The 13,841-nt window shown below is 37.7% G+C and overlaps 1 protein-coding gene across 5 annotated transcripts in view; it reads left to right on the top strand.

Annotated features, from left to right (window-relative positions):
- Positions 1–13,841, top strand: part of LOC110833260 (GTP-binding protein Rhes) — a 54,239-nt gene that overhangs the window by 14,639 nt on the left and 25,759 nt on the right. For 2 of the 5 annotated variants that reach the window (XM_022071069.2, XM_022071066.2), the window contains 3 exons: positions 2,080–2,204; positions 9,546–10,029; positions 13,351–13,508. In XM_022071069.2, the coding sequence (XP_021926761.1) occupies positions 9,887–10,029; positions 13,351–13,508 (301 nt within the window). In that variant the 5' untranslated portion in view covers positions 2,080–2,204; positions 9,546–9,886. Of the gene's footprint in view, positions 1–2,079; positions 2,205–8,013; positions 8,137–9,545; positions 10,030–13,350; positions 13,509–13,841 lie in introns of all 5 variants that reach the window. The other 3 variants (XM_087350274.1, XM_087350273.1, XM_022071067.2) reach the window with 3 other exon arrangements.

Here is a 13,841-nt window from a genome sequence, read left to right as displayed (position 1 = left end):
ATTTTCGCTTTGCTCACAGCATAACTTTATTTGACCATTGTTTCCTCTTCTTTCGCCTTTCAATGTTAAACCCATACTAGGCTATTTCGATTAAAATTGATTTAAAAATTATCTCAGACGAGGAAGAAAGTAGCAGCAGGCTGGAGAAAAGTAAACTACGAATTTCATAATTTGTACCTTCAGTAAATATTATTGAGGCGATCAGATAAATGATGAATTGGGATTGATTGCTTAAAACCTATATCCATACCTAATTTATACGATTTCTTTACTTTATCAATCAGAAATATTTTTAAATTAGCAGGGAGATGAGAAATGCTTGCTAAATTTTGGTTGGAAAGCCTAATGAAGAGACCGTTCACGGGATATAGGGAGGTTAAAATTAAGATAGATCTAACGGAAATAGAGTGGAGAGTGTATTCATCTGGCTCAAGATCGGAAATGGTAAAGGGTCCTTGCGAACACGGCGATGAACCTAACCTGACAAAGTCCATGAAGCAGTGTCCTTATTGAGAAACTAAACCCTCGCTCAGACAGTCAATAAATTGCACACCTTTTATTAAACCTTGTATTTAGTTACTATTAGTAATTAACCAGTTACTTTACAGTCACTGTTATTTTATATAGGCTGATAAGTGTACGTAAGATAATGTAAGAAAATTCTAATTTTTAGGCTGCGTTGTCACTGTTGCGAATTCGGAACACATTTCAGATTACCAGAAGAATCAAGACAGAAACATAAGTTGTGAACTTATTGACCCTGTTATTTCTCATCTTACCAAGTGTGACTTTGTAGAGATGCACATGCGAATTTCTTTGGCTCCGACTCCTTTTAAAATATTTATTTTTACGAGGCTTTGCAGCATATCAGCACTGGGAAAGTGATTCCAACGAATTCCTCCAACTGTATTGTGGTGCTGCATGAACGCATTTAAATACATACATTATAATAACATCGAAATAAAATACTTCTCGAGGCTACACGTTTATTGTTATATGCATTTCTACAACCTCTCTGGACCTCACTATCACTGACAACTAAAAACGGCAATTTTGAAAACAAAACAGTGTTGCAGTACAACTGTTCTGGTCACTATTTTGCGTCCCCTTTGGATAAAAGTAATGAATCCATTAAAAGTTGACGATTTATTTACCAGCTGAGCGACTGTAAACATCACAAGGACTTCATGGAGTTAGTATTGAGATTTACACTGAAAGGTGTAGATAAATTTACTTCGGTTTATTTTACAAACCGTATTTCTTTTAAACTCAAATCTAACATTATATAATTTCTGAAAAATCCGTTTATTATGTAAAAATATTGTTAGGATATTAAATAAAGATCACATGAGATCTAGGGTTTTTATTTTAAGAATTTTCAGTAGATGAATATTAATAAAAAACAAACAATTTCTAGCCCCTAACGATATATGAATTTGTGAATTGCTTTTGAAAAACTTGTTTCATCTTCATTAAACGAAAATCAGGGTTAATGAGGTTTACAGCATAGGAAATAACTCTTTCAAAAAGTGCGTGTACTCTAAATTAAAGGGTGCCTTGAGATTTTATTCTAGCAGCTTAGGATATCGGTACACATTTCCATAGCTCCGGAATATATATTTTGTTAAAGAATTGAGTCAGATTTTAAAGTCTATGCCCCAGAATATCTTCTGAAAATGTATGATTACATACAGATATAGCGGTATGTAGTAACTTCCACGAAGTATTTGTTGAAAGATGAGCAGCTTATCCCTTTTAGGTCAAATGGTAACTGTATGCGCTTTTGTATAATTCTCAGACTAAACAATGATTATTTAATTAAACAAAATTACCCCCCTGATCTTTGCACCTGAGGCTCGTTTAGTTTTCTTTATGATATGGACTGAATGTTAAGTATTATTTATTAAGCAATCTTCGCCTTAAAATCACTAAATTGAAAATAATTTTTGAAGAGTCGCAGATCACGCGCACATGATCTGATTAATCTCAAGACTTTCATTATGATTGCCAGGCAGATTTATTTCTCGCGTTATTTTACATGGTAATAGACTGACTGGGCGGTTATACTGTGTGTTGTAGAGCCTGTGGAAGGTTGCTGCTGCAACAAGTACCGTGCCAACAGGTGTTTCTTGGAAGTCGTCCAATAACCGTTGCCTTTCACCACTGCACTCAACAGTAGCGAAGTCGCAACTTGGATTTATGAGGTAAGAAGTGAACAGCAAGCCAATGAAACGCAGCGAGAATAATTAGATTGCTTCGGAATCACTAGTCAATGAGTCGTTCTTTGTTCCTGTGAATTTTTACGGATTGTGATTCATTTTACACATTTGGCAAGACTCCTTGAACGTGGTTCTGCCCATCTGTAGACTTGTACACACACAGGACAACATAACGCAGGAATAACTGACATTTGTGAGTTAAATAGGATTGGATTCCAGTGTTAGAGCGGTCAAGCCCCACGTTAAAATAAATATGATAAATCAGACAATACGCGATCTCCAACTTAGTACTAGGTTGCATAATGTCGGAAACGTGTATCGACGAGATCACATGGTCCATTTCCTATGCGTACATACGAAAGAGCAATGGTACATGAGAAGGAGCGAATATCCACTCGGACATCACAGCGTTGCATATGTCAGCTGTTTACTGGAAAGACTGATGGATATGCCATTATGCCAAGTTGACTTACTTGAAATGCGTAGCGCTGATTTGCATACCCACACATAACGAAGTGGAATTAACAAATACATATTATACAGACACGAACTAAAATTACATTTTGCCGGCAGTTTTTAAAGTATAGATCCAACCAATTTTAATTAAATTTTGTTCGGCAGTATCGAAAATTAAATATTTGAACGGTCGAAATGACAGTAGCCGACATCATGTATACATGTTACAATATTCATGCAGACATGTAACAGAAATAATCGCCGTATCGATGCGGCAACTTCTCCTACTCCTGTGTGACGCGTGTAGTCTATTCACATTGGGCGTACTAGTTCAACCCTGATTAATATGTCCAACAATCAATATTATGTTTGTCTCCGTCCTGCGTACCTTCATTTTAAACAATTTTATTGCGCCCAAAATGTAATCGCTAATGCTGTTATTGAAATAGTAATTGTCTATGAACAATATATTTGTTCTGCACACGTGTCACGGTATATCAAATCATTTTAAATGTAATTTAAGTTCTTCCTCTAAACAAATCTGTCAATCCATTAGTTATTATTTGTCGTATTAGCCAAGATCTTATAAAATTATTGACAGGTTTACGTTTCTGAGGTTGCCTTATCAGAAGGTAAATTCAGAGTACTGGTTTCATCATATATGTATATAAATTCGTCATTCCTTAGCGGTTACTAAAGTAGTAATACATTTAACATGCGAGGACAATGGCGGAAAACAAGATTTAAACAATAAAGTTTAAAGGCGATTCTGAAAAAAAGGTCCATGACTCCTCCGCGTGAATATTGTTCAAAAGGTACGCAATTGTAACATTTGTAAATGTAGCATACGAGTAATTTGTACCCTTAAGCAACCACTACAGGGTGATTAAGTTAAGAAATATTAAATGGCGGGACATGTATCCTCTGAAGCTTGGGTAAGATCTCGTGCAGAATTTTTATTGAAAACCTAATGTGAAGAGACGACTTGAGAGACCTAGATGTAGATGGGAATACAACGTTAAACAGATCTTAAATAAATTGTATGCCAGGGTGTGGATTGGATTAAACTATTTCAGAATAGGATCCAGATGCCATCTCTTCGAAGTTAGTTATTTCAACATCCACACTGTATAAATCATGACATGGATTATAGATTAATTCTAGCAATGTTAATTGTATCCTTCAAGTTTTGAGACTCGTATGACATTTATGTCCAGGCAGTGATTCTTAATTAAGTATATTACTTTGTTGGCCATGGGATAATCAATATTAATTGTCAGCTTAATTCGTGGATAACTGATTAATCTTAATCTGATACAGCTCATCTGAATCATGATTAATGCCTTGTCCACTTCCACACTCGCACAGAGAAACTTCCCCCGCTGCAGCGTACACATCTTCCAAACGTTCCTTCGCAGTTTTGTTCCACCTTGTTGGCCTCTTATGTACTTAAAATTGCAGATACATATCTGTTTTTGGATATTGTATATTGATATTATAATCAACACTAGTTCGAAAGGCCCGTTGAAATTCAACGGAGAATGCTTTATCTCCTACCTCTAGCTTCTGACCCCTTTCTGTCTTATCCTTTTCATATATTTACCTCGTTCCCTCCGTTTTGTATTCTTTCCCTATCCTCTTCAGCGTAGAACAACAATGGAATATATCAACCACGTTAAGTTATTTTAGCGTTTTTATCGTCATATTAGAAGCGCTTCTGAAAGCTGTCTAATGGTAGCAGCACTTGTAATACACAATATCTTTCCTCCTAGTGTCATTATTGAGAACATTTGGGCCTATTTGAGCGCAAACAAACATCAATCAAAGCAAACGTCCTACTAGATTTTATATAATGCAGATTATGGAATGAACGTGGACTTTGAAAGAAGAGAGAAACGGTCAATGAATGGCGAGTGAGAAATGAACCGATGCATTATTATAGGGAAACCTTTGTGCAGCCCTTAATGGCTCCGCACTTATCAGTAAGGCCTTCTGATGTGAAAAGTTTTCACAGCTTTGTTTTCTACGATGTGTAAATGGGCGTAACAAATTTGACTGCTAAACAAAGTACTTCCCCATTGAGCCAAGCGGGATACCGTTAATATAAATCGAGTGTACGCTTATCGAACCATGTAGGCAAGGCGACGAAATAATATGCGCGAACGTTCATAACAGGCATTGATTGATTGGTTGGTTCGTGGTGTAATAACGATTCTGTATCAACTACTAGGAACTTTTGAGTAATAAAATTGGGTTGACTTTAGTTTTTTAATTAATAAAAGTGGAAATAGACGCCATAATACGTTTTGAGATAAAATTTTGAATTTATCTTGACTTACGTGGCAGATCATAGCCGGGACAATTCGGTCAATAACGTGACTGATTGCGGGTTGGAAGACCGGGATTCGATACTCCGCTGTGTTTGGAATATTTATTTTCGCCGTCCATTACGGCTCGGGGTCCACTAGGTGTCTAATCGAATATGTATGTTTCACACGTTTTTTGTACAATAAACATAAAATAAACGTTCAATAGAGATTGTATGTCCCTCCACCCTTTAGTCCGAATGATTGTTTTTAACTTACAAGCTACACTGGATGTAGATAAAATTTGGTTTTGAAAGTTTGCACTAAACGTTGTCTGACTAGTTTAATGTTACTTCAATCGTCGCAGCACGTGACCTCTGTTTTATGCAGCTCAAATCGAACTTCATACGTTTTATAAAAAACACTTACAAAACATATTTATGGTATAAATAACAAGCCTGAGGTAAGGTCTACAGAACCCTAGATGGAGTTTTTAGGCCTGTTAACAAAGGAGGTTCATAACCCTGTAATGTTACAGCAGTTCCTTCAAACACTCTTTGTGTAAACATATTAGAGCGATTCCATGCAAGGATCCTTCTTAGACCGGAAGAGTTTCTAACTGAAGTAAATGTAGGTGACTGAGAAAGATAAAGTACGGACACACATGCACATTGCAACCAGAAGACCCTGTGATCCGACGCTGAAACACAGAGACCGTGCTGAGGCGACAGTTAAGGACAGAAACGGTTGCCGAGCGGCTCTGTACTTTTATGTGCTGAAACTTTCAGTGAGACGTGGTGAAGATTATCATGACCGCTGCATTGGAGGTTGTTATTACTGTTATTAAGTAAAATGTTCCTTTTTTGTTGTTTTATTAACGAAATGATTATGGAGCAATTTTCTGGTGCCTCTCCACTCCCTTGTCAGTCATTCTACCTTCTCTTAGTTCTTTATTTTTCTCTTCCTGAAACGTTTCCACTTTATCGACTATAGAAGCAGCTGTTTGACTAAACTTCGCACGACAGTGAAAATATCGATGTTGTTGTTTTGCGGTCTGACGCCGTGTGGACTCGCTGGTAAATACCAACGTCGAATGATTTGTGAAATATGAATTATAAAATACGAGAAAGAAAATATCCATGGCGTGTCATCATACAAGCCTACCATCATATGCCTTGTGGTATTGAAGAAAACCACGATAAGATGCATTAAGCATAGTCCTACGGCAGTAAATTAGTGTGATTTCAGATTATAACGAAGCAGAGTGAAGATTTCTGTCTTCTGAAATGTTGTTTCGTACAGTATTGTAGATATTGACCGACGTTTCAGAGGAGCTTATGCCTCCATTGTCAGGGCAACATGTCAGTTGACAGTCGTCTTCGTATTTAATGACGTTGAATATTGCCATCTGCTGGAATGAAACAAAGAAAAGTTCATGCTTGGTTACGTGAGGAAAGTGAGAAGTTTTAGAAAAAAATATACCGAACATTTTTTTCTTTTTACACAGACGTATCAAATTAATCATGTCAATTTTGTAAAAGGACGTTTATTAAAATTAAGTAATGTATTTAACGTTTTATCAAATGAATGAAATCGTCACATTCAGAAAGAAGTAATTGGAACATTTTTTCTGTTGTGTACAAACACAGTATCATAAATGATGGAAGTTTTTAGTTCTTTATAAAAAAAATAGGAAACGATTTAATTTATAATAAAATAAGAGGATTGTAATAATCATCAACAGATGGTTCTGTTTATATCAGAAATATTTAATTTGCGAAGGACTCAAAAGGAAAGCATTAAAAAGAAGAAGACAAATCAGAAAGTAAAGGTATTTTTAGTTTTTCTCATTAACAGCACGAAAAGATTTTCTTGTGACTGCCTTTGACTTTTCGTATCTGTGGATTTTAATTTTGATTTTGATTTCGTTAGAACACAAGGTTTCTATGACGCAAATAAATAAGTTTTGGGATTACCGTTGTAGTCTGCCTGTCTGTAAACGTTTAAATTTAACTTGATTTGCTGTTGTACAGCACATGGCATCGGTCCAGTACCACAAAGAACTACTATTGGCCATTAGCATGTAACAACTATAAATAAACGCGTCAATTCGCAGAATAAGAAGCCTCCTATTTGTGGAAGGTAAACCCCCCCACCCCCCGAATTTATTAAAAAAATATTTTTCATTTCCGCAGCAGAAACTTTCATCGCAAAGTGCAAAGACCATGTCAGTAAAGGAAATTGATTTTCCAGGCATGTTAATTTGAAGCCTCTCTGTAGCGGCAATACAAACAAACTTAATATCGGAGCAGTTGCGTAGTCAATATCATCTTGCTTCACGAACACTGCGCGGCCTTTGATTAAGTTTATCACGACGTTCATGCTGTTTTATACTGCGACGTAACAAGTCGATTTTTCTGTTAATGTTTCTGATCAGTAGACGGTGTCTTGATATCTTGTGAATCCTCATATGGTTTCTGTGTTCTGAGACGGTCCCACCTAACGCAAGAGTTTATTTTACTTTGTACAGTGACAAACTAACGCGTATATTTGTAACTTAATCAGTAGGCATTATGTAAGATTTGAGGTTTTCACAGCGGTGAGTATGAAGATTTCTGTCTTCTGGGTTGTTGCGCTGTGTAGTCTGGTCGATGTTTACCAACGTTTCAGAGGTCATACTGCCTCCGTCATCAGGGCGCAACAACCCAGAAGACAGAAATCTTCGTGTATAAATTTGTTTCATTGCTGGGGTCATTATAGAGACAGAAAGCGCCACTTGCGTCCTGACGGTGCAGGATCGAGAGACATGAGATGAGTCACGAACAGAGGAAGCGGTACGACAGCTATCCCACCGTAGGCCACAGAAGTAGGGCAGTGCTTTGAATATCGCATCTCCGACAGGCTTGCTGCTTTTGCTATGTGTCATTAGGTGTCATGAACATCACTTAAAATTCAAATCAGATATTACTGAATTTTTGTAAAAAATATTATCAAACGTAAACTCAAACTTTAGTTGTTATGGTTCGTTTTAGTGGCGACGTGAGTGTGTATTCGTTCAACCGTTAGTCGCTCTTCACAGCATATGTGCATACATGTATGGAGGACCTTTGACGAGGAAAAGTCAATACACTGCCGTCAGGAACTGACCCGTTAGGGTACGTACACTGGTTTCTGCTATGCTTACTCTGCCAACTTACAGGCATTAGAGTAAATTCACGTTTTGTCGTCATAGATCCCGCTTAGAAATACGTATTTACTAATTCATAGTTAAACTTTTCCTGTTATATTTACATATTGTTGATCTAATTCACTCATGTGTTTACATTATTTTTATTTGTTTTCGTCCTACTGTTTGCGGTTTTTATGAGTTTCATCTTTGTCGTTGCTAGAAAACTACATTAATTTTTTGTCTAGTTCGGTTCTGTACAAATATCATACATGTTAATGAAGAACTGTTTAATATGCCTTATTATAATCATTCTGAGCCTTCTGTGAATATTGGTGAGAAGATAGAAATTCCTTATACTAATGATCTGTTATGTTGAGCATTGTCTAATGTAACTTCAGTAAGTCCTACGCGACGATATGAGTTTGCTCTACTCCTGTACTCAGGTGATGGATTGTCGCTGTACTGACGGATCTTTTTTTTACTTTTGGATTCAAATTCGGGACCTTTTGAATAGCACACTAGTACGTTAATCACTGTTGATCATATTCATGTCACCACGACGTTGTTTTATATTGTTAAAGGCTTGCGTACTCTTTATTGGTCTGCTGCCATATACGAGAATAATTTCGGAACAATAGATTTGTATGAGGTAGTGGTCTTGCCGCGCCAGTTTCGTAGGTTCGTACGTCTGCCATGATATTGGGTAGCTCAGTAGGAAATGACATAGTAGATGTTGGGGTGGTCTTCAGTGGCATAAAGTTCATTGGGCACTTGGTCCTGAAGATGGATGGAAGACACAGGCAAAATGGTGATCTCAAAGGTAATGTCTTTCCTTCCAAACGGAGGAAATTAGGATACAAATTTAATCGAATTCTGAACGCCTTGGCACACTTGAGACTCACGTCATGGCACACCTGTTGAAAAACACTGGATTGGGGAATGTTAAATGGGAAGGATCTTGTAGGTCTATTTTGTTGTGATATTCTGGTATATACGTACCTGGGGGAAATGAAGAAATTACGAATTCCTTGACTGAGGATGTCTACCCCCAGGGATTCATGGCTGCGATAAGTTAATTCACTGCGTTATCTCAGAATCAAATACCTGCAAATGCACTGGGGATGTAGGTCAGTGGGACGAGATTGAATGCTGCTGACTAAATAAGGTCCATAGAACCGCGATGCTGCTTGTGTATTGTATTAATAGCTTTAAAGTGCTTCACTGTGTCACACGTGGGTAAGATTTCAGGTCTTCACGGCGACAGGTATGTAAATGGCTGCTTTTTGAGATGTTGCCCCGTGTTATATGGCGGAAATTGGTCGACGTTTCAGAGATTCTTCCTGCTTCTGTTATCAGGGCGATGATCACTCTGACAGTCATCTTCAATATTTACAGAATTCGCGTTGGGTAATCCAGGGACTGCGATTGTTGTGACAGGAGGGCCGAGGACTGAAGCTCCACCACGCGAAGCAAGTGTCCTGGGGGCGGTGACGGTGGAGGATGGACGGGGCAGCAGGGGAGCCTGCCGTGACGCCTCGGGGCCCGTGGCAGGGGCTGTGGCGTCCGGACCTTGTACGGGATTCCACCTGGCGCTGAACGGGGCCACTGCATGCTTCAGGGACGCCGTTTCTCGCCTCTGTGGGTCCAGCCGAGCGTCTCCTAACGAAGTTGCATTGCCAGGGGGGGAGGCACCGTCCAGAAGAACAGCTGTGTCTGAAGGGGAGCCAGAAGCTGCCATGTGCTCTCAGCAGACCGGCTCCGGACCCAGCCCTGGTAGTTCTTCGTCATGTGAGGACAGCTGTAAACCGCCGCCCAAGAATTGCTACCGGCTTGTGCTCCTCGGATCTTCCAGGGTCGGCAAGACGTCCATTGTTGCCAGGTACTATAAATAAATAAATAAACCAGTGTAGGAATGAGGAATGCCATAGATTAAAAACATGCATACAACAGAAGGGCGTGTTCATTGTTATAGGTCTACGCACGTACGTAAAGGAAAGAAACCTAACCTGTTGGATACCAGGTTATGGGGAGTTAGAATAATTGGAGAGACAAATGCCTGTTTGTAAATGTAAAAATAACATTTTTTATAAATTTCTGCAGTGTAAAGAGGATTCGTAATCTTTTTTGGTGTTATTGCTATCATATATTCTGCTGTATAGCAGTGGATTTACTGTAATATTTTAATATTTTTTCCAAATATTTATTGTTCGTAAAACATATATTTTAAATTGTACTCATCAGTACGTTTTGTACTTCATAATTTATTCCACATAATATAGTCAGATTTACGGATCCATAGAATATACATATATGCATGTGTGTATATTTTAACAATATAGGTAACATGGCGTTTGATACATCAACATAAAATGGAATGAGGTCGTTCATTGGTAACAGAAATATAATACTGAAGTAACTTCGTGAAAATTGAAGGAAAGTGGACAAGCCTTAATTCAGATTCTGGAATATAACCGACTTCATGCATCAGAGGTCTTCTTCAGAAGGTTAACAAGGAATTTCTAACGACTTTCGGGTTCTGAAGAATGGTCCTGCATCGTGGAGGCGTCAGTTATATTAGCAAATATAATTAGTTGTGCTACTTTATTTAGACAATGCAGATTTTCAGTCAGTTTAATTAATTTAGTTTTTTGGCTATATTTCGGGCAGCATAGCACTTGATATGTGATCCAATGTTTAGCAGAACTACACAGAGGAATTTGGAACAGCTCGAACGTATGTGTGATTCGCTTTACGTTGGTAGTTTATGAAGTTTTGGAGTTAAAGTAACATCACGGATAATTCATTAGAAGTGTATAGTAATAATTAGTAAAAAAATACGCTTTCCAGTTATAACAAATAAGTTAATTAATGCAACGTTTTACGGAAGAGATGTCGCCAACTCTAGCAGTCAATAAACAATTATCGATGTTAATGGATCTAAATGAATTGTTTTAATGAGTTGGGATTTTGTGACTGTGGAATACACGAGAAGAGAATACTTCTGTAGCCGTTGAAATTCGAATTTTACGTAATATTATCCAATTCAATAAAATAAATTAATTCATAGCCTAATAAAATTATGAAGAACGAATTATTCTTTTTGTATTAGAAGCCATAAAACGTTCAGTGTGTTGATTTTCTGTCCATGGTAAATATTTTCATTGCATTCTTATGATTCATTAATGAAAATGTTATTAGGTGAAACACCTTATGATTTATGTTTACATTCAGGAGTCGAGTCGAAAACATCTGCCACTGTCATTATTGTGTATAGAATCCGGAACGATATTGACATATATAAGATCTGCAATTGAATTGTCTGTAATTACATTATCGAACTAATCATGCAAATTGCATCTAGTGGAATTGCAGTTCTCTGCTGTTTTCCCTCATGGAAGGGTAGCTTTCGTTTATTTATACGTTAATTGTCACCTACTTATAGTTTCAGATCAGCTTCCCTGTCAATAGGGCGTTTCGAACGGCAATTGACAGGAAAAGTCTGATGCTGTGTGAACAAACTTGTCGACTTGGCTTTCACAAAAGATAATTAATTGTGAGTGCCGACCGGCACTGAATGCGACTCACAATTAGTCATAATTACCTTGGCTGCTGTTGGCCATCCAGCGTAGCCTAACTGATGGGCGTGGCCCTCTCTGACACGACACACTAATTATTCCACCTATCAGCGTTTATCGCCGTCATTTGTGTCTGAAGACAGGGCCTGGTTTTAAAACGTCCTTTGTTTTCTGTATCGTATCTGTAATAACAAGAGAGCCGCGGTGGCTCAGTCAGTGCAGATTCAGACTACAGACTGTGCAACCGGGCAGAGGCAAAGAATTTTTCTTCTATCACCTGTGTTTAGGCCGGCTGTGGATCCCACCTATCCTCCTAAATTTAGGGTACTGGGGTTCTTACCCCGCGGGTAAAGAGCAGACAGAGCGTGACTCTGACCACTTACCTCCATCTAGTACTGAGATTAAGAATGAGCAGGAGCTGTACTCCTCTCCCTCACAAGCTCCTCCATGGCGTCTAGTGGGATACCTTTACTTTTATTTTTAAATAACAAATATAAAATATCTGGGAGTGACAGTAGCAAATCATGAATACATTCATGTAGAAACTCATTAAATTCCGGAAATGTATTCTACAGATCATAACCTTTTTGTTTTCCCGCTTCCTATCTAAAAACGCAAAAGTTATCATATGAAATTTCAGTGTTACTTGTTATTTCGAGTAGAAAATGAAGACTCTCACATTAAGGGAATAACAAAACCGAAGGTGTAGTTAGTTGTAGGCCTAATACACATCTCGGAAGTAACATGGTTTAAGAAAATATGACAAAAAGAAAGTCTGCCAAAAATTCTCCTGATGATAAATGTATTAAACAGAACAGGATTTTATTTTTACGAGTATATTCAGAAAATTTTATATTCTTAATTTTATAACGCTACGAACCAACGTATGAGAGTTGTCTTAAAGAAAAATTAATTTAATTTTGGTTATTAAAGTATATTTTGGATGTAATAACAGTTTATTTGTCTAATATTTAAAGCCGCATCTTTAGCGAAGATTTTATGTACTCTTGAATATTCAATTTCAAAGCATGGAGATGCAGCGAGCTCCGGAACGAGTTTCTTTATTTACTTTCCCACAAAGTTATGGCAAGTTCAGACTTGGCTTGAATACAAACAGTTGGGGGCGACATGGCAGAAATCTAAGAATGATGGTGTATTTTCAGGCGCAGTTCCTTGCAAATTAAGTTATGTGGGGACTAATATAACTCTTACATGTGTGCGACGGTTTATATCGATCACGTGGTATGCTATTTTATAACGCCTTCAATAGAATATCATCATATGAAATAGGAGGATGGTCATAAACAGGGAGTATATATAAACATGTTGTAGAAGGAAAACGTCATAAATTTAAAGGAACTGTCTCAGAATTCATCTGTTAATTCTGAGGAAATGTAGAAAAATCGACACAGAATAGCTGCTGGGCAAGTCGATATTTGAGCAACCTCATTCATGAATACAAATCAGAGATATTTCCGCTTTGGCTAACCAGCCCACACACGCATTCATATATTGTACTACATTCTCGGGACTGAAACATTCTTGAAATTTAGTTAATTGGAGCTTATTTTTGTATTGTTATCTTGATATTTCTGTGTGAGAAACTTCGCACGTTTTTGTTTCAGATTTCTTAACAACAAGTTTGAGGACTCTTACACTCCGACCATTGAGGACTTCCACCGGAAACTTTACCGCATTCGTAATGAGGTCCATCAGCTGGACATTCTGGACACTTCCGGAAACCACCCATTTCCCGCCATGAGAAGATTGTCTTTTCTTACTGGTAAGTTAAAATTATTTTCTCAGGTTCATTTAAAATGAAAGTGAAGAGCAGAGTTGCAAATATCTAGTACACCCGCTAGATGACTCGAGAAGTAGGAACTTTGTTGGTAAAAGATCATCATAAAACTAAAATGAAGACTACAGTGCAATATCAGAACTGTTATTATTACCAGGTTTAGTACGCAATCAAATACTGGCCCCATAAGAATTGTACTACCATGCGACACAATGCGGATAAGATATAAGGGCAACATATGCTTCATTGCCAACCTGAATGATGTGACGTACATATGAAAATAGTTACTTGTATGGACTTAAGCCACCTTAGGTTAGG

The sequence above is a fragment of the Zootermopsis nevadensis genome, unplaced genomic scaffold, assembly GCF_977971745.1.
Source record: "Zootermopsis nevadensis isolate Lab colony 2312 unplaced genomic scaffold, Znev_1.0 Znev_ptg000017l, whole genome shotgun sequence".
Taxonomy (NCBI): domain Eukaryota; kingdom Metazoa; phylum Arthropoda; class Insecta; order Blattodea; family Termopsidae; genus Zootermopsis; species Zootermopsis nevadensis.
This window is presented reverse-complemented; position numbering and strand designations above follow the sequence as displayed.